General features: G+C 40.1%; 1 protein-coding gene across 1 annotated transcript in view; it reads left to right on the top strand.

The window, feature by feature from the left end:
* Positions 1-25,836, top strand: part of pcxb (pyruvate carboxylase b) — a 298,980-nt gene that overhangs the window by 146,078 nt on the left and 127,066 nt on the right. The window contains 1 exon segment of the mRNA XM_079671136.1: positions 3,797-3,979. Within this exon segment, the coding sequence (XP_079527262.1) occupies positions 3,797-3,979 (183 nt within the window).

Genomic DNA, 25,836 nt, shown 5'->3' on the forward strand with positions numbered 1-25,836 from the left:
ATAACCGAGGCGCTGCTAGTTTGCTTGGTTCCAGTCGGACTACACATCCCATACGTCGGTGCAGTAAAGTGTAACAGCTAACATCTGTCTTGCTGCTGTTTGATTAGTCTCCTGACACAAGCAGGACAGGATTGTTTACAGTCAGGAATTGGATTTAGAATAATGTTGGACAATATTTCAGGACAAAATATCTTCTGTGTCTGCACTTGAAGTTGCTTCATTTCTGTCCAATGCCTTTAACAGTATGTATATATATATGCAAATGTATCCACTATATTGTGCTCCTTTGTCTGGCTCCAGTTCAATGAGAGTCTGCAATGCTACCTCGGGCTTATAGAAGGTAGTGGGTGTATTTAGTATAATTATCATGCTTAAAGGTTTGTGATGCAACTGGTGCAGTGTAATAAAGAGCCGTTTTGGGGGCGAATAAACAAATGAGGCTTTGCACGATGGGGCTTTTGGCCTTGAAGAAGCTACCTTTGACTTTTCTTGGCAGCATCCCAGATGCAGAACCTGACTCAAAGACTGCTGGGTGGCCCTGACGAGTTCAAGCATTTCACTGCAACTGCAAGTCAGCAACAAAGGCCGGGATGTCAGGCAACAGAAGTGCCTCGGAGCCACTCACTGATCCTCCGCATTCCCCTTTTATCACTTTGTTCTGGATAAAAGTGTTAGCCAAATGCCTAAACTGTGTGATTATTCAGCTGAAATATTGTTGCTTAAAAATAGCCTTGATGCTCTGTCGACTTGTGTGGATGCAGAGACAGAATAAGTAAAAGCTAATAGGGCAGCACCAGTTTCAGTGTGAGCTATGAATGCTGTTTTACTGTGTACTCTCCAAGCGTTTTGACATGAAATGCAAAAATGTACAAATAAACACAGGGCAGCCGTCCGACAGCCCTCAGTGTTGTGTGTAGTATGCTTGGCTTGCGGCGTTAACTGGAGGCAAAGAACAATTGTAAAACATGCTTTGTTCACAGTAAGGAACCATTTAATGAAAAGAGAGGCAAAGTAAACAGAGTGTAGATTTTCCCAGGGGCATTTGGGACTGTTGGCGACCGCCTCAAGTCTTGTGTGTAAACAATGTGCCTCAGACTTGGCTAAAAATATGGTTGAAAAACAACGATAAATGTGGCCATCATAAATTCAAGTCTACAAAACACTTCTGTGGGCAACAGAAAAACTCCGGAAAGGAGAAGTTATAAATAAACGTTGCACTCATTTATTTTTCCATTCCTGTTGTAACCTAGTTTCCAATATTTTTGTTATTCTGAGAGTGGTGCCTTCCTCTAGCCATCAGCGCCTATTTTGAACAATTGTGCCCACCTACAATGGATTCAGTAATTATTAAAAACATGATTGTGTCCTCAGTAAACCCTTTGTGTAAGCACAGCTGTTGAATCTCTCTTGATAATTGCACATCTTTTTAAAGGTTTCCTTATTCCAATAGTGTCCTTCTGATATACCTAACCTACTCTTTGAATTTAAAACCACTATGCAGAGCAGCTTGCAGAGTTATTCACATGCACGCCAGAGAGCGCAAGTGTGGAACATGGGAATCTATTTCGGTGACACTTGAAGTGCTGATGACCTGCCTCAGGCCTTTAAAATCAAAGGGGAGTGCCGGACTTTATTAAAATGGCAGCCTGGAAATGGGGGCTTTGAGCCTTGAAACAGCACAGTGCTCAGGTAGGGGCCGTGTGCGTGGGAAGGAATACTCGTGGCAATGTTCTCTGCTACAGAATCTCATTCATTTACAGTTAGATATGCAGTCCCTTTCAACTCAACCTCCATTTCATTTTAAAAGATCAACTCCTCCTCGTGATATGATTAAGACATATTTTAAATATGAATCCCAATTGGAAAATGCATGAATATCCACTGGAAGCAGTGATTTAGCGTTCAGCTTGATGGTATATTGATGGGTGCTTCCCTGCTACATTTGATGTTCATTGTATGTTTGTGTCTATTGGTTTTGCCTATTTAGCATATTTATATGTTTAAGACAAATACTGCAGCATTGGAATATAACATGGTTGTACAGCAATGTTTTTATAGGTTGTCCGAGCATTTTGCTGCTATACTGTAGGCCATTTGTCATCATACTAACTTGCATTACTGAGGGAAGTGTTTTTCTTTATAATTTCCAGCCCCTGGAGACAGACAACATTGCACGAAATAACACACACAGCCAGCACTCTCAATAAAATGGTGTCTTGTAAAGGGCATAAGGATGATAAACACAATATTGTTGGCCATAAAAGCTCAACACTGTCTGAAAATATCACCAGCACATCGTCAGTGTGGCACAACATTGTTATAATTATAATATCTAGTCATCTTCCTCTTCCAGGCCTCGAGGGGCTCCATATGTTGCGGTGTTGGACAGTCCTCACATCTCCGTTCCTCCTCTCCTGCCAAGTGCTCTGGGGCACTGCAGCCTTTTCCGCCGCTCACTCATCTCTTGCTTGTTTTCCCTCGCCTCTCATGTCTGTTTATTTTGCTCTTCTTTCATGTGTTTCTGCCATTGTCTTCCAGGTTAATTTCCGCTCAGGCTACAACAATAGATGCTTTACATTCCCGCGTCTTTCACAGGGCGTTGATATATTAAAGTGAGGAATGAAACAGCCTCTGCACTGACATATTGAACTGACGAGAGTAAAGATAACCATTTCACTCTAACTCTTGCACAATTGGAAGGATAAGCAACACATTATTTATAGGTGTCTGGCATTTAGAGTAAAATTAAACAAAACATACAACAAAGGTCCAAGGCTGCAATCCAAATGGACACATAAAGACACCAGCATGCATAATTGCACCTCTCAATCAATGGATGCATGCTTTATAACCTCTAGTTAGCTCAACCCTTTAAATAACGCTAATAACAGAAGAAGAGCAGTTGCATGTAGTTGACACAAGTATTAATGTTTCCTCTAAAGAATATCAGGTTTTAAAAGACTCAGAGTACTGGACTGTGATGGGTGGGACTACATTAACCCAAATGAAAACACTTTCTCTTAAATTGACAAATGATGGTGTATTTTAATGCCAGCTGCAGCAGAAACCAACTTAATAAAATAATCAACAACACTATATTATATTTATATTCTCTCTGTGCTGATGAACACTGATTCATTCATTGTGTTTTGCGGACTTTCTCTTTAGGAAGTTAAGTATGACAAAGTATTTTGCGTATCCATTTTGTTTTGCGGTTCATATTTAATGTAATTTTTACATTTGTAATACATCTCATTCAATCATATTTGTATTTATGTAGCCGAGTACAACAAATTAGTCAGGGCGCTTCATTGTGTCTACAGCACATGACACCTTATAGGGCCTCTTTTATACAATTGTTATTTTCACCCTCTGTCTGAAACCAGAGCCCAGTCTGCTCTGATTGGTTAGCTGGCTGGCTCTGTTGTGATTGGTCAAGGGCTTAAAGATGTCCCGCCCCTTAGCTTTTCAAGGTCAATGTGTTAGAATGCTAGCCAAGAGAAGCGTGTGTGTTACGTATTGAGACCAATTACATGCACAAAAACCTATATAACACATTACAGGAAAAGGAGAACCCCCCAAAATCATAATTGGCCCTCTAAAATCACAACATAGACTATCTAAATGTCAATGATAATTTGAACGTATATTAAAAAAAAGATGGATCAGTGAGGACGTCAACCATTTTCCACGTGCCGCTGAAAATAATAATGTGGGCGTCAGGCAGGACTACAGCAACATGAGATCTTTTTATCATATTTAGTCACTTACCCCTCCTCTGTTCTCTTCCTGCCAGGTTTTCCGAAGCGGCGAAGGCATGGGCATCCGCCTGGACAGCGCCTCGGCCTTCCAGGGGGCCGTCATCTCCCCCCACTACGACTCCCTCCTGGTGAAAGTCATCGCCAGCGGGAAGGACCTGCAGACCGCAGCCTCCAAGATGAGCCGAGCCCTGGCCGAGTTCAGAGTGCGAGGGGTCAAGGTAGGACATTCAGCCACGTGTGTTTGATGCCGCTTTGTGTGGGAATTTTAAAGTTATCGCTATGTGTGAGAAAATGCTGACCTCTTCAGATGATGGAAAAACTTGGTGGATAATGTCCAAGTGCTGTGTTATCAACCTGGAAAATAGGCAATTGTCATGGTCTCCAAATGATTGACATGAGGTATTTTGACAGCAGCGATGGTTTATCTGCTGTGAATGGATTCATGAGAGCCCATCTCAAACTATTGGAGACAGTCGTGCATGGTTAATGGTACGATGCAGGGAAAACCTTGAGAGAAAAGGACATCTTTATAAGGTTTCTTCGTGGTGAAGCAGCTGCTGAGAACAACAAGTCACTGCTACTGTAAGTGGCACTCCAGCCTTCTCGGATACTCCTTTCATCACTTGACATGCTCAGTTTATTCTTTATTTCTGGGTTTTCAGACTAAAAACTAAAGTTGTGTCTGTGCTGAATACACCCCTGCATAAAGACAGAACTATTGTTTAATCAGCAAGTGCAAACGCTTGTTAGCAGACTCAGTGTCGTCAGCAGAAACCATGTTAACAGACTGAGTAGGCGGCGGTCATTAAAAATAATGATCTGCATTTGCTGTTCATGTACAAGTCATATAAGCTAGTTATATCATGAACCACATGACACCTTTTGAACGGCCTTGAAAAAGTCTTGATTTATACCACTAATATTAGTTTTAAAACATTCAATAAACCTGATAATGTTGTGGAACACAATGTTTAATCAGCCATGCTCATTTATTCTCTGTTTGCCTACTAAAGGTAACCCAGTTAATAATTGAGTTAGATAAAAAAGAAGCACATAATAGACGGTTTGTGGGTCTCCTGCGGTTATCATTCAGATCCCTTCCAATCCATTACAAGTCATTTGCACATTATCATTTTAATTTTCACCCCGCAATTAAGAATAAACAATTTGCTATCTCATTGATTGTCAGGTAACACAAGGAGCTTTCTCACAACATGTGCCTTTTTATGCCTCGCAGCTTAATGTGAAAAGTGCTGTAGCTATGAATAAAACTGGAGAGATCTTTGACTGGATTAACCAGGCCCACGATACACCTATTTTCCAATTTCGAGTGGATGCAAGTGAGTGAAATATCAAGGTGAACAGTTCTTGGAAGACAATGAGAGTTGCTTGGGGAAGCATTCTTAGAAATCTCACTGTTTTGCAACTAGAGTGTCAATGAACAGAGGATGAATGTCAGCAGTGGGATTTGTAAAATGATTAGTTAGATCAGTAACAGATAATGTATGTTCTGCTTTGACCAGACTCTAATTAGTAGGTGAAACAATAAGGATCCTCTTGCATGAAGGATATACGTACATCCTTGGTTTAATGAATGGTTTATATTGAGTCCTGTTCCTGGTTACCTACCTGTAGTTGGATAAAATGAGGTCTGTTCGAATAAAGGGAACCTGAAAAGTCTTATCAGCTTAGTTCATATTTGTTCCTCAGTCTATTTAGAATTAGTCATGATGAGGTGAAATTGCAAGTGACATTGGTGTTCTCGACTTTCATTTATCGTTCAACTTGGAGTGAACTTTGCAAACTATCAGCAGTGATTTAATAGATTAACTTTCTGACAAGAGTGAGGAAGCCAAGACCTGATGAGCGTGTGCACACTGTGCTTTGTCCTGGGAAGTCAACCTAATGTACCTTTCCTCCAGTGGCTCAACATTGAAATCATTTTCTACAGACAAAAGCTGTCTCAGTCTAAAAACTTCTTCTTTTTTTTTTGACGAGTTCTGAGCTACCAGGGTGAATACGATTTTAGATTTAATTTGCAAAAAAGTATTTTCTATTCTGAACCAGTGTACCGGTACCAAACTTTGTAGCACACTGACACCAACAGAGATGCAAAGAATATAGGATGGCTGTTACAAGCTGTTGAATTAAACATGTTTCCCTGAATGCTGCTGTTGGCGAGATCATGACAGCTCTTTTAAAAGACTTGAGATTCGAGAGAAACCCAACTGCTTTCTGTGTTATTCTGCCACCAACAAATCTGCCAGTTGTTTAGAGTGGAGCCTGGGTTTATTATGGAGAAGTTAAAATATTCAAGTACTGATGTCTTTAAGTTACTGAAGTGTACATATATATCCTGATGTCTTGTCCTTGCAAAGAATAGATAAGCCACTTTCTTTCACAATATGAAAGTCACCACGGCTATGGTGGATACTCTTTCTTCACATCAAACCTCACTGTTTTTTCCACTTTGAAAATATTCTATGAATTCATTTATTACCAGCTAGAAAAGAAACACTACAACTCAACTTGTGACACCAGGTTGTTTAACTTACTCATAAGATTGAAAAGCTATCATACATGAGCTTTCTTCAGTGAAAACCACACAGACGTTTGTTCCTGGATTATGTACTAGTACCATATATAATGAACATGTTCCACTACAAGGATATTTCGTTTTTTTTGTTGCTCTAAAAATACATTTAGCTGAAGTGTAGGGTTTCAGATGTGATGTCAGTTTGACGTTAGCACCCTACGTCATTCAGTGGGTCACTCCAAAAGTCCTACACTGTTATCTATCCTAGGGGCTAATTAATTTTCAATCTGATATATAGATATCGGCATACACAGTTAAATATAGTCTTAAGGACTCAGTGCATTTTGGGTGTCAACCACTCGAATACACCCACATATACGGAAGTGACCAATGAAAATGTCTACAGCAATAAATTGTGGTGTTAGTGAGTGGTGGCCTTGGAGATAACTCACTGGTGACATTCCACCATAGCAACAGCATCATTGTTGGCTACAAATCTAAGGCTATTAAGCTTTGGTCTGCTCACAGAGATATGACACAGATGGCTGACATCCTCCAAACTCTGAAGGGTCTGTCTCCTAGTAAAAGAAAATTGGCTACATGGATTCTGAATGCAATGCTTCTCAGTTCATTATTTGAGTTTGGTGGCACCTATAGTCACCATTGATCCTCCGAATGTTAAGTATAGTGTAACCTTTCAGTTCCAGGGAAATCCACAAGTTACTTGCTTGCAGCAAGATGTCATGCTGCTCGTCCTGTGTTGTGTGGAATTAGTGTTTGGCATTTCAGAAAGCTCTCTATATCCCCGTCTTCTGCATGTGTGCGCATTTGTTTGTATGTGTGCGCACATTTGAGGAGCCGTGTGTGTTTTGCAGTGAAATGTCACACAACCAGCCGCAAACAGAGAGAGGGGGAGTGATGGACGGGACATTTGGCAGGAGGATGAGAATAGATGGATCGAGGAGCAGGGGAAAACTGTAAAAGGGCAATTAAGATGAGAAGTGTGTAACATAAAACAACATGAAAGGTGGTGCGGCCCAGAGAAGCCCATGCACATGTAGCTGTTTGGTTTTTCGCAGAATGCACATGCAGGTTCAGTTTAGGAGACAGTTTGAATATTAAAATGACTAAAAACTAATCAAGGTCATCTGAAGTTCACTAGAATGTTTCCTTAAAACCACAAATACAACACAATCGAAATACAGTGCGCTTCATTTGTATCTGCCCACCTTAATTGACCCCTAAGAAGCTGTAACTAGAAAAAGTGAATGCTAAAGTAATGTCTATGCCACTGCACCAAGTCATATTTGACATTTAAAGAGTGAAGTGTGGTGTATAATCATTTATTGTCTGCCTATTATTTCAAAAAATACAAGAGCAAAAGTGTAAAATGAGTCTTCTGGAACCATCAAAAACTCAGCCTGAGGCTACCCATGGTTATATGAATTAATTAGATATCTGATTAAATATGCCAGCAGCAGTTGTCATTAACTAACATAATGGACAGTTGGACGGATGCTTAAGTCTTCCTCATTCTAAAATCCAGGAGTCATTATTTAAAAATATGTTTTTGTTATCCCTAACATTCTTAATTGTGCAAAGGAGGATGTTTGTGTCCTCTCTTAATTACACACACAACACATCTGCTTCATGTTAATGCAAACATGGGAGCATCTGTCCTGAGTGTTTTCTCATCACAGAGGATGTTTGCTGATGAGTTCAGAAGCAGACAAATAACCCCCTGCTGCAGAACATCAGATGGTTTCTGTTGATTTGTTTACCTCTGTATTTGTGTGACGGAGATATTTTCTACTGCAAAGGTAGAGAAAGACACATAGAAGTTCCTACAGTGCGCTTCTCCTCACGGCACTAAATATTGTGTAAAGTTTGGTAGAGTCTTCCACAAACTGAGATTTTTGGATTTAAACTGTAGAAAATAAGTACAAGTACCGTAAGTTTCGGACTATAAGCCGCGCCTTTTCCCCTATTTTTCGACCCTGCGGTTTATATAACGGTGCGGCTAATCTATGGATTTTTACAGCTAACGGCCACCACCTTTAACTCTATGGGCTCTATGGCCGGTCCGCGGACCCCCACCTTTAAGCGGCGGGTTCCAGCAGGAAAAGCTGGAGGCCGGAAAAGAGTGAGACAGGTAGCGCCCAAAATTAAAAGTGGAACCGAGAGTGGTATGCCGCTGCTGCGGCTTATATTCAGGTGCGCCTTATAGTCCGAAAATTACGGTAACCAAGGCGACATCACTCATTAGTTTGTTGAATATCTATTTGAAGACTTGACTTTGGCATATTGGCCATATGTTACCATATTTGGATGAAAGGGTAGAAATGAGAAGAGTTGCTGTTAGCGTAGCGAACTCAAAGCTACATGCTATCACTATCAAGCTAGCTTGGTTAGCATGGCACATCCATGTGCTGTGTGTGTTTAATAAAAATAGCATGCATTTAAATGAACTTAAATAAACAGCAGACCCCTTTTTAAAACCACAAGTTCAAGTAATTTGAGTAAGGATTACATTAATTTTCTCAGATTTCTATACACTTTTTTTGCAAACTGTGGATTTGCTGCTGCTAGCTATTTGACCATTGTTTCAAAAACATTGGCCAGATGTTTCCCCTTGATATTTGTGTGTGTGTGTGTGTGTGTGTGTGTGTATGTGTGTGTGTGTGTGTGTGTGTGTGTGTGTGTGTGTGTGTGTGTGTGTGTGTGTGTGTGTGTGTGTGTGTGTGTGTGTGTGTGTGTGTGTGTGTGTGTGTGTGTGTGTGTGTGTGTGTGTGTGTGTGTGTGTGTGTGTGTTTGATGTGACCTTGGTTTGTTGGACCCATCAGTTGGTGAGAGGGATGATTCCCATCATGAGAGGCTCTTTGAAGAAGCTGTAATGTTTCGCTTGGTGATGGCTTGTCAGATCACAGGCTAGTTTCCAGCCTAAGGTCACCACACACTGTCCTGCTCGTTGCGAGTAAGATCTGTAGTAAGATCTGTAGTTCTAAGCACCTCTGTCGGACATCATTATTCAGGCATGTTTTGGACGAGTTCAAAGTGGCTGCTTTTGATTAGAGATATTTTAATTTAGAACGATGGTCTTTAATCAAATGGTGTTTGGCGTGTTGCAATAGCTTCCTGCTGAGTAGAAAATAATCAAAAAAATGAATATCCTCTACCTTTGTGCACAAAGCCTGTACTGCTTTGCAGCTCCAGATTATATTTTCACACTCTTTTGACCAAATATTATGTTCATGGAATTTGGTTATTGGGAAAGGATACAGGGAGGCTGTGGCTCAGTGGGGTAGTGTGCTGTCAGATCAGGGGAGCACTGGTTCATTCCCCACTGCAGTCAGCATGTGGCTGTGTCCACAGTATTGAGAGTATGTAAGTCTCTTTGGATAAAAGCGTCTAACAAGTGACATGTAATGTAATATTCCACATATTACAATTTCGATAATATTGTTTGATTAATTGTACAACCCTACTTCCTTCCTACCTTCCTCTTCCTCTTGGAGCTGGAGAGTCTTTCTTTTTTGTTTTCTAATCGTTGTTCTTAATAGCAAAGATCACAACAAGTACGTTCATACAGCTGATATCAGCATGTAAGAAACATTTGAGTTTTACTTTGTAGATAAGCGAGCTGGATACTGTGAGTGCATATGACTGTGCAGTTATCAGTAAAGCTAATCGTTCAGTATGGGGAAATAATGACCGAAATAAATCAACTCTCATATCTCTTAAACACATTGAGAGTCAGCAGATTCACTTTCTCTTCTTTCTGTGCCAGTTAAGATAGTGCCGTATTGACTCAGCTGTGTTTGTGATATAAAGGCATCAGTGATCCATCCTCACTTCCTGTTTACCTGGCCTCCAGAGTGCCTGTGAGTTTGTTAACCTGTGTCAGGGTAGATTTGTGAACACGTCTGTCCGGCCAAGCTCTCCATTTCCCAGGGCCTGTACTGTCATGCCTAACCCTTTTTTCATTTCTGTTTCTATCGGCCAAGTAAACAACTCCCCAATTCTGTTTCTGAGCTCTGTCTCCCTTCATGAGTTAACTTGTCTTTTTAGTTCTCTCGTGGATCTCTCTGTTCTCAAATCCCTCCGGTTACCATTCACTCACACGGGTAATTTTTTTGTCCTGATTTCTGTCGAATATTGTATTGATAACATAGTCGAATCAACAAATGATTGTCTAATACAAGCGAGTTGCATTTAAATTAGAGTTGCATTTAAATTAAGATCACAACTAAACAATACAAATGATGAGTTAGGACTTCATAAATCTATTTTTTTTCTCTAAGTTTCTTCAAATAAACACAAGAGAAGCAAGACAATGGCGTGTGAATGAAGCCAATTGTTCATAGTGATATCAAGCAATTAGTTTGAGTATAGCAACAGGCCAACGCACTACTAATGTATTTTTAAGGCTTTTAAAGCAACATGCACAACTTCTGAAGAGTTTGTGTTATTGCACATCACACATTATTGCAAACTGGGCTATAAAAGTAATAACAATACTAATAAAACATACATAAAGCAGTCCAATCAGTCTATTTGCAGCAACATCAGTGTTAACCTGCAGTAGTAACAGGATGAGTCCTTCCTCCCGCTGATCCAGAGTTATCCTGCTATAACCTTTGCATCATGTTGCAACTTAGACACACTGATCCAGGATCATTCACTCAGCATTTACAAAGAGGAGGAGAGAGGCAGGAAATCTATCTCATCTCTGATTTATCAGTGGGAGGGATACAGGGTTTAGACACACTCTGACAATACACACTCTTATTTCACACACACACGGACACACACTAATATGTGTCTCAGGGGGCCTCGGGTTATCAGTCTATCTCTCCTTCATTTCACACCTCTAACAGCCACTTGCACGGTACTTAATCACACAAACAGTCTTGTAATTATCTGTGTGTGTGTGTGTGTGTGTGTGTGTGTGTGTGTGTGTGTGTGTGTGTGTGTGTGTGTGTGTGTGTGTGTGTGTGTGTGTGTGTGTGTGTGTGTGTGTGTGTGTGTGTGTGTGTGTGTGTGTGTGTGTGTGTGTGTGTGTGTGTGTGTGTGTGTGTGTGTGTGTGTGTGTGTGTGTGTGTGTGTGTGTGTGTGTGTGTGTGTGTGTGTGTGTGTGTGTGTGTGTGTGTGTGTGTGTAAACAAGCCCTAGAAAATCCTTGTTTTTAGGAAATTGAATAAAAGATCAAGAGCATGCTAATCCAATTGGTGAGAGTGAACACATACGAGTGGAAGTCTTTGGGGGTTGACAGTGGGATGTACCAATGAAAGGAAAGGTAATGTTTGGCTGTGGATTGAAAAAGATTAGAGTAGATAAATGAAAAGTGAGACGAGCAAAGATTTGAGAAAGTAGTAGTTAAAAACAGTTGACAATGATGTGAAATCAAAGTGACAGGTGGAGATCTTAACCACATGTTTATTTATGTGTGCAGAGAGGAAGACTCCTTAAAAAGTCCACAGTTAGACGAGACTAACAAAGTCTGATGTAAATTGCCGAAATTGAAAGCCGTAAATCCATTAAAATGTTAGATGCATACCGAGAAATCTCAGTTTTTCATACTTCACTGACTCTATGTACTGCACGACTGCTCCTCACTGAATAGATTGCAATGTAGTACAAAACACTTTTCATCAATTTTAATAAGCAGCTTCCTCTCCCTAAAAAACAAAAGTGCTTTAATCACTTTGGAACAAGCAGATTGGGTCTCTTTTGTGCGTTGAAGAGTGTCATGTTAATGTTCTATGCCTTGTGCATGATGGACAAAACGAAATGATTACCTGACAAAGTAATCCAATACACAAGACAAGTATTAATGTCACAAATGATCAGATTGATGATGTATTAGTCAATTTAAACTATATCTGTGCTTGTAATTAGTGGCAAACCCCTTTTTTAAATTTGAATTTCCTCACTCTTCTAATGGACACATATTGATACTTTACATTTTTCGGACATATCTTCGAATTTGACTGACATCATAGAGGTGGGTTTTTCAGAAGATACTTGTAAATTGCCACGGTGCACAATTGATTGGAGCACTTGTAGCCTATAAATGTTGAAACAAACCCCACTTTTCAACAACTCTTCAAAGTGTTATGTGTTATGCCAGCCTTTATAAATGCACTCCATTTACTGTTTACTCCATTTATTTACTGTTAACAATTTGAGCTGTCCATTTTACAACATTCAACAGTGAGTTTCACGACTTCAGGCAAAGTGGTTTTGTCAGGTGAAAAGAGGACAAAAAGAGTCCAGAGGAGATAATTTGTGAAGAAGGGCGAAGTTGTTAAGATGACAGAGAGCGTGGAGCCTGGCAGTACACAGCCACTCAGCAATAAGCTATTCACTGCAACACTTACCCACAATGCCCAAGCAATCACCCATAAAACAGCTGTTTTGTGGGGTAAACAATCTCACACATTCACCCGAACACGATTTAGCGACTGAAACTGCCACTCCAGCTTAAGAATGTCTCAAACACGCACTCTCGCTAAAACGTCATGTCAACACAAGCACAATGTCTCGCAGCCCAAAACCGACAGACACAAGACAGATGTGCTTATAGCCAGAATCGGGCCTCTCGCTCACACTATCTCCAACACAGCAAGTTGGAGCTGCTCGGTGTCAACTGGGACTTTGAAGCCATAATCAGGATTAAATGGCCCGAAATCTGCTGTGACGAAGCGAGGGGGGGGGGGGGGGGGGGAGGAGGGGGTGGGAGGCAGGCAGAGAGGGAGGGAGGATGAAGAGAAGGAAGATGGTGCTGGAGAAACTGCAGAGAGGAAGTAGGAATGGGGAGAGAATTAAAGTGTCCATTTGAATGGGACTTAGTGAAACTTTGCAAAAGAAAAATGTGAATCGGAAGCTTTTCATCACCTACTTTCATTCCGTTTTTTTATTTCTCACTTAGTTAGCAGTCAAATAAATATTCAAGGACAGGTTATTCTGTGAATAAAAAAACTAGTAGATATGGATATGAGATGCAGAAATATCATTACAAGTGTTAAAATGTCCTTTTTCACAGCTGATTCAGTGGGTTTTCATTCTTAGTGAAACTTCAGAGCAGAAGACTTTTGTTTCCTCTTTTGCTGATCCACTCAATTCTTTCTTTGTTCCCTTTATCCGTCCTTCTTTTTCTTTCCCCAAATCTTTCTTTATCATACTAGTTCTCATGCGCGCTGTATCATTCCTTCCTTCTTCTTTATTTCTTAACGACCCCTCTGACGTCTTTTTTCTTCAATCTGTCATCTTGTCTGCACAGTAGCACATCAAGTTTAGCTGTGAAAAACAATCACACACGCTCACTCTCAGCCCCCCCCCCCCCTCTATCTGCTCTGGGTGTCTGTGTGAATATTCATTTAATGAGCAGAGTAAGGGTTTGAAACTGGCAATGACCGTGCTGGTGTGAAATCTGATTAGGTGTGTATCTTCAGTAGAGATAGGCTATCTGTCATGGCATCTGAGGTCAACTGCAGTTCACTTCATTGTAGAGTCACACTAGGGTGGAGAATGTCTGCTCAAAAGCAACAACAAAACAGACTCATGCACCCATGTTTTCATCTGTAGAGATGATGTAGGCGAGGAATTAAAAAAATCACCCTGCTGAATTACTTTAAAATATGAAACCTTGAATGGCTGGGAAAGTAGTAGAGGATGAGTAATAATAAAAAATTGCAATGTGTAGGTAGCAAATGAAAACCAGAGAGAGGAAAGAACAGGTTTGGCCTGAGGCTCGGCGGCAGATTATCCAACACACACAGCACCTGTAAAATGGAAATACAGTCAACATGTAGACACAACATGCAATTTCTATCAGTAATCTTCTGTTGCATGATGCCTCGAAGCACTATTTGATTGAACATTAACATGTTCATAAAGTGAAAGTTAATGACCAGTGAACTCTCAGGAGCGGCGCTGACCTCGGGCTCAGTCAGAGAACCGGTGAAGAAGACAGAATGTGCCTAAATGAAGTTCACACCTATCCTGCCACAACCTCCACAGATAGCTGAGGGCGGAAAGAACACTTTTCATTACCTGTTTCTTAATTCACAGCTGGACATGTTTGTTAAAAAGTGAAATATGGTATTTGAGCATGAGAAGTGTTGCTGGGCAGGTTCATATCCAGTCAGGAATAATGAGATCCTGCAGCTGTGATGTGCATTTAAATGCAAACATGGTTCAACACACTCTGCACGGAGGAGAAGGGTCCAGGGGGATGGGGAGTTTTTAATTAATGGTCGGTACACACTGATTAATTGACATATTCAAATACAATGGAAGGTTTAAGGCCGTAATTATCTATCACACACCCGCAGATATTAAGACAATCTGCCTACAAGACAATAAACACGTCCATTCTCATTGTTGTGGAGTTTTGAACTACATGAACTTAAAAAAGTAGTCCAAATACATTTTGAAGGAGCATGCTGGTAGTTTAACTGCATTTATAGTTGAATAGTGTTGCATTAGTAAATAACTTTTTGGCCATTATTAAGTTGTTAACTCCTAAAACTACGAATACTTTTTGGCTCATATAAGGACATTTGTTATATACCACTGCTCATGTTGGTAGTTAAACATTTTGCATTCCTGTTTTGTATTTTTTGGTCTGGTTTATATGCGAACAAGTGGACAGTTATTCATATCAACTCAAATTAGTGCATTTTTTGCTGGCATGTGATTCATATTCATTTTGTATCATATGCACATATACATCGTGAATTTGATCATGTATATTTTTCAGTTTGAAGTACTTTCTGTGAGTACCTTCAGTTAACCCACCTAGATTCAACCCAAGGGTCTTTTCTTTTTGCTGGCTTTCAACTTCTTCTCGTTAAGTCATTGGTAGCCTTCAAGGTTATACATATAAATGAGCTTCCCCAACACTGATCATATATTAGTGTTAACAACAAATAGTGTTTTTTGTTGGAGTAAATTGGACAAACACATCCCCATCAGGGTTTCTAAGGTCACTCTTGTAGATTGTGTTAATTTAAAATAAACAAATGAGGCTCATCATTACGAATAATTGATGCACCCATTCTCTTAGATGTTTATTCCCTCAGTGCTTTATTTTTGAGTTTTTAGAGAAAAAGGGTTTTGAATGGCTTTGTAAATGCTTTTTATTGAACGAGAGATTTACAAATTCCAGTGTCTTGTTAGTAATGTAGCCCATGGTGGGAAGTCAAGCTGTCAGCAGCACATTGGCGTGTATATACACATTTAAACTGCGGTGGCCTTTCTTTTCTCAGGCATTTTCCGGTCTAATTGAACGGGCATTATAGAACGTGGACCTCCATTCCTCTCGCCTGATTATTCCGCTCTGAGAGAACAAGATGCTTTCCAAACAGTTCATCTTGAGGGCAGCAGTAAATGCAGCAGTAGTTTATTGTTACGTTCAGTAAAATGTGATGACTACACCTGTGAATTCATCTGTGAATGCATCTGCTTTTTCAAATGTCTTAAAAATGCGGCGAGACCTTGGAGGCAAACACGATCTGTCAGAGCTGCCAATTCTGCTCATTAAAAGCCAAGTGGTTTTCTGTTTTTATGTACCAGCAACTCCGGAGCTGGAGGTCTTTTATACACTAAAAACGCCATCACACACCTCCTTATGAGCCGCGCTGGTTATTTGACAGCTGGGTTTGCTTGTTTCCGTTGCAACATCTGGAAACCCGGTAGCACTGACAGTTTTAATGTTAACGGGTTTTTTTTTCTCAGACTGAGCCTGAGGTATACCTGCTCTTACCGAGCTCTCCCTGATAGAAAATTCCATTAGAAGCCTGCACTGTTTCTGCAATGCTCTGAATGTCTGTTTCGGCTGGTAAAGCTAAATTATGTATGCTTTGCTAACGGTTCTGTACAGTTCATCAAAACATACAATCTCACTGATTTCCCTTCTACTATTGTTGTTCTGCCTTTCAATCCTGAGAGTGTTAAGCTCATGGCGGCCTTGCAAGTACAGTGAGTATGCATATATAAGCATGTATGCACACTCTTTTCCAGAACCTCTACGATTTTGCATATATAGGTTTGAAGGGGACAGAAGAAAGTGACACATTACATTAGATATGTTATATAGATTGTGATTTTTGAGCTACAATATTGTTTAATGTTCTTGTTGGCTGTAAAAAGGCCTTGTCCATTACAGCCCTCCAGTTGAGACATTTACAGCGGGCTCTTTGGGGCCCGGCGGAGCCACGAGGCCGGCAGATGTGACATGTTTACAGCCGTCTTGGACAAAGCCGTTCAGAGTGCCATTTCATCACAAAGTCCAGACTGCTGGGTCGATATGAAGGGAGAGAGGGGAAGAAGAAAGGTTTCTCTCCCTGCATTTGAGGCTTCATAGTTTAAAACGGTTTTGTTATTATTAGACATTTTGGCTGAATATGTGAACTTTGACTTAACAGTGTAGGTTTCAAAGAGCTTTTCCTCAGGCAAGTAAGAACATGCTAAACAGATCATACGTAAACTAATTCCACTTAGATTCCTCCATTAAATATTCTCACAAATTACTGCAATTATTTATTTATTATTGCAAACTATTTACATTATATATTCTGCAGCATGTTTGCTGTGGTTTTGTTTCCTGCTGTGCAAATGGTCTGTTTTTAGAGAGCCTTTTGAGCAGCACTTTGATCAAAAAACGTATTTGTTAGAAAAGTTAGTTCCCTCCTAGAGCCTCAGAGGAGTGCGCTGTGTTAAAGGCAATGTGGAACAGTACACAGAGTTTGGCACTGGATTATTTACAATGATGAACTTCAGAAGGCTATACACATGAGAAGGCCTGTGGGGAACAATGAATCAGCACAAGTGGAATGACTGGTCAGAAAGGCCTTCCCCATCCTCAGTTCTAAGCTGAAAAACCTTGAAGAAGTACCTCAGATCACCTTCTCTATGCTAAATCATTTTCTCTCTGCACGTCTTCCACCTCAGCTCACTCTAATTTGCTCTTAACTTCTTTTTAGAAAGTCTCCCGTCTACCTCCATTTTAAAATGTTCTGGCAGTGTTGGCGAGCCGAAAGCTTATTCTACCTCTGCCTTCACTCCAAGTGGCTCTGGATAAGAATATTAGGTGAATACCTAAAGTATAAAATGGAAAATGTTCCCCAAAATGGTCTGAAGTGTTTTTCACTTCTAGCTGTCTGTCAAAGGACTTAAATCATCCTTCAGGAGATAATTGGATAAGTACTGCTCTCCTGTCAGCAGACTGGAACACATCATTTCAATGGATTGATATGATCTAATTAAAATACAGTGGAGACATGCTGGACTATTTCAGTGCGTTTCTCTTTTTTGGACTAAGCAACAATGGATTGAGATGTGTGGCAGTTTGTGAACAAGTACACAGTGAGTCTGATGTATTCATCAATCAACTGTTGTCCCTGAATAATAAATACCATTATTTGCCAGACACTTCAGAAAAAAAATCCTCATCTGTTGATTTGGTTGGCAATGGGCTCTCAACAAATCAAACAAGACGTTTCCACTCGGATGAGCCGATAGACTCAATGATTCTGGTGTTCAATACGAAGCACATCGGCTCATACTAAGTGGAAGAATACTCATTTGGACATGAAAAGCCCAGCTTAAGAAACCAAGAACGTCCAAAGTTAGAGGAATTCTTTCAGGACTTGTTTACTTCTAGAAAGAAGGATAACGATTTGAGCTTCTTGGACTGCATTTAAAATACTAATTTGCAGGTCAGTATAGAGGGGGGAAACAAAGAACAACGGGCGAAAATGAAGGTTAAAGAACTTACAAAAACACAGTAGAGGGAAAGAAGGCCTTTAAACAAGAAGAAGAGTGCTATTAATTTAATAGTTAAAAGTGCTTCAAGAAGAGAAGGGATGAAGAGAGACATTTATTTGGTAGAGTGCCTTCTGTTTTAGCTGCTTTTAATTGCTGATTGAGAACAAAAGTCTCCTTTCTCATTCTAATGAGTTTAATTATGGCTTGCCCTCTGCCAGGTGTTTGGAGCAGCTAATGTCTGGATTCATTAATTGTCAATTAAAACCGAATCAGGTGCAGGGCTCCCAATCTCAGCCAGCTCTCCGAACAAACATTAAAAAGTGGGATAACAGTTTGTTGTGTTCACACGTCTGACAGTGCACACACAATGAGATAAGCCTGAGTGCTGAGGGGTTTGATAAGAAATGAAGATGGATCTAGGATCTCTAAAGGCAGCGCTGCGTTTTCTTATCTGCGTTTCTCCGTGATTAGATGGGATTGGCAGTTTGCATTTCAGTCAGTAATGTAGCTGCTGCTATTGAAGAAACTGCAGCGAGGGAGGGGCTGAGGCGTGGAAGGCAGCGGGAGAGACAAGAGAGGATGCATAAATTGTGTTCAGATCGATGGAAAAGCGGGGGCGGATTGTTTGGAGAATCCAGACTTTTTATTCTCACTGATTTAAGTAATCAGGTGTGTGTTTCCAGGTCTTTGTGTCTAAGTAAAAGAGTGTGTGTTCTCAGTGGAGAATAAGGGGATTTGTCTCATTTTGAGCAGACGAGGAATTGGAGCTTAATGCTGCTGCAGAGAAAACAAAGCTTTGAGGAGGGAGATGGTGGGGGTGGTGACAGCGAGGAGAGGGATGGAGTCAAATGTTTACTGCAACCTTTATTTGTTTATCTTCCTCATCTGATAATCCTGTCTTCTCTCCTCATCCCCTCCCTCATCTTGGATCTTAACCCAAACGTTTTTCTTTCTTAGTTTCTGCGTTTCTCATATACTTCTCCCTTCTGGAGCAGGGGAAAACCCACTCATGTAGAAGCTATGAAGAATAACAAACTCTTGACTTGCACTTATTGATCTTATTTTATTAAGGATGCTGTCATTAACACGTAAAACTAATTTCACGCACATATGAAACCACGCCACAATATTATGAATAGTACGATACAACCTGGTGCCTTTCACTCGTGCCATTTAAATCCGCCTTCTGTTGACATTTCTGATGTCCAGATATGGAATAAAGGTTACTTTTCAGACCATATTTTTGCTTTCTGTAATGCTCAAGAGTCCAGTAGTAGTAGCAGCATTTTACTCTCAGATACAAGCGATTTAAATGGGATCACTGCCATGAATAAGACTTACAGTTGGTTATTCACAGATGATACAGATATCAGATATCTGGCTGATGCTGTGTCTCACATACATGGATCCGGTGATGGTGACAGTGTGGCTGATTTATTCAATACCATTCTATGTTTATATCCAATTACATAGTGGTAGTTTACAACAAACATGTCAGCTGTTTGGATTTATTCCACACTTTCACTGCAAAGCAAATGTTTCTAGTGGTGCGGGTACATTTATATCCGTATGTGTTTGATTCCCAAAGCTCAGGTATCCCTGTCTGCATTGGCATCGGGACTGAAACAGCTTCAGTGTAGTTGTTGGCAGTGAACATCTTAATTCCAAGCCAACAATGGAACATACACTATAATAAGAAAGAGAGTGTAAGGGATACAATGGTGCATGTCAAATGCAGTTAGAAGTGAAATGGTGCATCCCTTTACTGTAGGACCTCCCTTTTTGTCAACTTTCTCAGAGGTGTCTGATTATTAAAAGCCAGCTTTTCGAAGTATTACTAGTGCAAATATATCTTATTATTCTTCTTAGAGGTTGACTCATCTTAATCCCTTTGTGGTTGACATTAAAGATGTATCTCATTACATTACATCAGCCAAATCCTGGATGATAATGAATTTTATATCATATTGAATCAAATATTGATTGCGTTTCCATCTTTACATTTTGAGAGATTACGTTGGCAGCCATTGTTTTCCATACATGTCAAAGTGGGCACAGAGCAGTAATGATATGCTTTAGCTGACTAGCGCTGCACAATTAATCATTATCTTACATGGCCTAGTGCAATATTAAAATTGCTGGAAACACTATTTTTGTTAAATATGTGTTCAATTCTATTGGGTAGGCAGTTTTGTTGAGGCTGCAGAGATATGGCATACAAATCATTACTACAGACGGGTGCAGATTCCATATTTTTTAAAGATAATAAGAAGAATGGTAGTCAAATGATCAATCCCTCTTATGTGAATCAGATCACAATTGCAATATCACTCCAAATAATTACCTATTTTTTCCAAATTCTGCAGCATGCCACTGTTTAATATGTGTTCAAGTTGTGAGGAGCGGCAGGGTGGTCTGTAAGGTTTAGGAGGAGTAGTGTCGACACGCTGAAAGGTCCCCCTGTACAAATGTTCTCTTTGTTCGTTCCTCTGAGGCTCTTTGAGGGGAACATTATGTTCGGTCAGGAGTTTAAGACTACTGCTGCACCGTGTAATGAAATTGGTCAGGCGGTGATATTTGGGTGTGCCGTGCCGAGTTACCCATACTGTTGGGGTTCATTCTGTTTTAAATTATATATATATTCTGCCATTATGGTGAATTTGTTCATGCAGATAAAGGGCTGTGCAATTAAACTGTCTCCCTGCTGTTTTCTGCTCCTATTCTCATTTTATTGTCCTGTCACTCACTGGTGTTTTTCAGCACACTTCTGAAGGTGTGATTTATTCTTTCTTTGTTCTTAGTGTTTCCGCTTGCTATTTCTGAGCAGTGTTAGCGTTATTATATTCCTCGATTGCTCTTTTTTGTTATTAAATGTAGAAATGTGGATTGTTTTTCAGCTACTAAGACTTCGTTGTGGTTTCAATGTCAATAGGCGCCAACGTGGGTGATCACTGTCTGACCTGATCCAACATCAGCTAAAAAGATGTTGGTTGTTTATGCATCAATATGTGTTTGCTTAGTCTATGTATGCTACTGCTGTATAATGTTGAGATGAGTTGTTCCATCTAAGGCCACTTTATTTATTCTTCTACTCCACTACAATTCAGAGGGAAATATTTACATTTTTACTCCAGTAAAGTGATTTGATAACTTAATTAGAAATGATCATGCGTTATCTGATTTCTAACAAAGTACATTGTTGAGATTAGCTTTATTCTTAACAGCCTTCACATAAAACGCTGTTTCCATAGTAATGCATCTGTTTCAAAAAATGTGACGTGGCATTGCCTAATAACTAAACCTAAAAATAAATTAAAAATGTTTAATATACTTGTGTAATCTAATATTATATATGTTATGGCTTGATAATGGGCACCAATTTATGAATGATTGACACCATTCACTACCACAGGTCCGACCACATCATTAGATGTAATATTTAAACATAATAGATCAAATTATTTCACTTATTGTTGGCACATACATTTTGACACCTTATTTTTAACAGTCAATTGCATGATCACAATTCTTATATTTGGAATTCGAGTTTATTTATTTTCTGGAAAGTCTACTGTAGTTTATTGTTTATTTTAGTTTGAAGCTAAACAGCCTCTCCATGCTGGCTTTTTGGGAGATGTGTGACGCCCCCACGAAAGCTCATGCTGCTTCACGAGAATGAAAGCCACTTCACACAGTGTTTTTCATAGTTCTACTCTTAAGATGTTTTTTCCACCACTGTCTGTAGAGGTAAATCATTTTCTGAATGATGGTGCACTGCTGCAGCGAGTCCACTTGTGAGCCTTCGAGTGGCTTTCAGTGTGGTTGCGAGGTTCAATTATATTCAATAAAACTCAATTATGACAGCAGGAGCAAACCCCAGGTATACAGATGGACGGGGGCAGCGTGTTGTGGGCGTAGCGTCCCTGCAGAGGTTACAAAAAAGGTGAAGCACAGGCCTTGTTGCCGTCCTTCGTAGAATGAAACATCCTGCAGACAGTTCTTCACTTTTAATTATGGGATTAGTAGCAGCACAGCGTTAGGGGAGTGACATGCTAGTGATGAAATCTTGCTATTTAGCTTTCAGCATAAAAGCTCATGCTTTCCTGACAAATGCAACTTGACTGGAGTGTGTGTGTGTGTAGGTGGCAAAGGCAGTGTTGCTGCCTGTTTATGAAAATGGAGAGCAACAGAAGTGGGATTACTCTATTTGTTTTATCCCACCTCTCTTTATTTGTTGTGCCTTCGGTTGCTCAAACACTGCTGTGTTTAAGGGCTTAATTCCCTCTGGAGCTTCCCATTTCAAATCTTTGAGTCTTCGTGATGTTTTGGGTAAATATCCACCAGCTGTCTTTTGCTAAAGGTAAAAATAAAATCACTCACATGAGAAGTCTTTCTAAAAAACATGAACATCTTTCAGTGGAGGCGATGCACTGTGTTGTCGCTTTCCCACAGATTAGTGCATGCTGCGACATCTGTTTTCACTTACAGAATAGATATTTCATTATCCATGCCTTGTACAAGAGATGGTGCACAAAAGGCGCTGATTACACCTCACCTGCAAGTGAACCTTGCATAGATTTTTCCAGACTAATGACTTATTGTTCATGTATGTGGCTGGCCTGTGTGCTTGCAATAACGTCGGGGTCTTCATCACGTGCAATAACGGTGTAACATGATTTAATTATTCATTGTTGCATTGCCACTGACTTCAGGAGTGGACAAATTGTAGTCGGAGGCTGCAGCCATTTTCTCTAAACCTCAGACCAGTGATCTGAAAATTGGTGTTGAATATATTTGGAGTGCACTCAGATTGTGATGAATGACTTGCTAAAATCCAATCTTTTTTAAATAGGTAGGTGTTTCACAGGGGCAAATGGATATTTGTTGATAGAATGCTGCGCTGCATCTCTCCCTCTCAGTGGCATTACTGCAACCTTTCCTCTTTGCACAGATTCATATTATGCATTAGGTCTTTATATTTGTTGTCCAAAGTAGTATTTTTCTTCACATAGAAAATGGTTTTCTATGGAAAGTTGTGGTGTACATTTGTGTAAGAGTGCTACGATCAGTGCTGAGCAATCTACACTCTGAATTGATCTTAATGTGTTTTCTCTAGCAGCACATGTTTGTCTGTGCTTGCGAGCTTTGGGACATTATTGCAGCTTCACTGTTCCTCTCGTATTCTCAATGATTGACACTTGAAGCTAAGCTGCGGCTTAAGATGCAACAGGTGACAATATGCTTCCCACATATCTTCAGATTTACAGCTTTCACCTCGAGAGACGTTATGATGCCTATTTAACCCACTTATTTTACTTAGTTAGAAAAAAGCAATTGCATTTTACCCTCAAACATAAGCAATGTTGCTTTACTGTAGAATGCCTATTGTATAGTTTCTTCTCTCAGAGTGCAAAACAGATGCATTTAAACCAATGCTTGAATGCTACTTGCAGAAGTTGGGTTATATTTTAGATCTTATTGTTGCTAGCCGTTAAAACACACATTTTTAACTGCCTCAAATGTTTGCTTCGCCCCAGAGAACACCTGGCTTAAATAGTAATATACACTTCCACTAAACCTCAAATGAAAAGAAAAAACAACAAACGTCTTTCTCTTAAACATTTCAACCAAGTGTTCCACAGGCAAAAATAAAGTGATGCAAAAAAGATTTCCGGTTTTCATACAATCACACAATAATAATCACATAATGAAACATCGTCCCATTTGGTTAATAAACATTGTATTTCCTTCCATAAACCAGTAATAGAGTTATTGTTTTTTCTTTCCAGCATTTAGCTGCCCGAAGAAAAACAACACTCTTAGGTCCGAAATATCCACCAGCAGAATATAAATATTTCATAATACTAATCTCCCACAGCATTTGGCCTTTAGGCATGGCTGGATAAGGAGCATCGTTCAGCACTTAGTCCAAATTATGGCTCAGCTGAGATTCCCAATGGTTGTAAAGCTGTGTTTCTGAAGCAGAGTGCACAAAAACCAAATTCATTCCTCACAGCCTCTGAACGTCTCTGGGAACCTGAGCTTTTCATCTATGATTGGGTCCCAGTTGAATCATAAGCAGTAGAGCCGGGGGCAAAGTTGTTGGACCAACAGCTGGATCATATTTTGCAGCTGAATTATGTAGTATGACAATCATCTGTTCCCTCTGCAAGGAAAGAGGGGGAGTGAGCGGTTTGTTGAAACAGTAATGTGGCTGTAAGTAGAACTAATTGGGCGTAGGTATTTGGGAGATTTACATAAAACCCTCTCAGGTTTTTAGTGATGGTAAATGGTGTTGGTTTAGAGATGGGAGTGGATGTGTTGGGTTTAAACCTCCCTAATTGAGCAGCCATTAAACGCAAATGTAATCTGCTTGTATTTATTACCATAGCAAAGGAAACACCTTAGGCAGGTAGTTATTGACATATTGTCCCTTTCTTCTTGCTTACTTTAGATCTGTCTTTGACATCTGTTTGTCATTCTCTTACTTTTTCTCACTAGTCTTTTCTCTTCTTCTTTCTATTGCTGTCGTCTCCTGTTGCTGAAAAGCCTGAGAGGAAGCCCCACTGTATCTGTCTCTTATTCTTTGCTGCTGTCTTTTCACACACACATGAACACACACCAAGATCTCCTACTGTCACCCGCTCAGAAAAGAAACTGTACAACATCACAAGATGAGTAGAGTGCCAAAGTTTCCCTCCCTCCCTCTGATCAGGAGTCTGAAGGGAGCCCGCAGGGGAGGATGAGTTGGAGGAGGAGGTGATGGCATCACCACATGGTGGACTGAAAGAGAGAGTGAGGAGGGAGAATGATGAAAAGAGGGCAGGAAGCTCCTTGTTCTTGGGAATAAGTGGAGAAGGGTGGACAGGGGGCAGGATGTTCAGAGAGGTTCTGATGAGCAGGAGAAGCCCAACTGAGAAGTAAGTACAAAGAGGAAAATCACAACTTGTACAACATATGAGAAATGAAGAGATGTCAGGAATAAAATAGGATAGGGGAAAAATAGATCATAATGAAAAAGAAGAATAGAAGAACTCAAGAAAGTTGAGTGATAGAGGTGTGAAAAGAGAAGACATTGTGGAGAAGCCGAGAACTCGAGATCAAGTTTTCTAAGAGAAACTGTCAGCAGAGTGATGCACGCTCCAAGATCCAACATACGTTGAACGAGAGAAGTTGGCAGAGGTGAAAGAGATCGAGGAAGGGAGCCGGAGGAATAGGACCATCGAGAGCAAGTACTAAAAGAGTGAAATGAGGAATGGCTCAGAAGTTAGATGAATTTAAGAGTCCAAGAGGGCAGCGCGTCGTTAGAAATAGATCTCCCAAAGAGGAACATAAGCATACAGCATTATGTCTTCAAATCAGCTTGTAGTTATAGTTAGGTGGAGCTGTGTTTTTCGACACCGTTAATCATCTACGATTTTCATCAAAGCTGTCCAAACTTTAACTGTCATCAAGCACACTGGAATTGGTATGGTCTTATTCATCTGGTTGTTCTCAATGTGTCCTTATGGATAATAAATGCTAAATAATAAAAAGCTATTGGCTCGATGTTCATGAAACTCGTTGTATGTGCACAAAAAGAACAGTTATTCAGCTGTGTGAAATCATCCCACGTGGCTGAAATGTTAAATAATTTAGTGGCACTGCCATGGTCAGCTGTCCTGATTCCTTGTTAATCAATACCTAGGTTAGGAGGATAAGGGGATGCTAATTCTGCTGGAGGGCTTCTGCTTCTATTGGGATACAAAAAACATAATGGTGTAGGGTA

The sequence above is a fragment of the Notothenia rossii genome (assembly GCF_949606895.1).
Source record: "Notothenia rossii genome assembly, chromosome: 3".
NCBI lineage: Eukaryota > Metazoa > Chordata > Actinopteri > Perciformes > Nototheniidae > Notothenia > Notothenia rossii.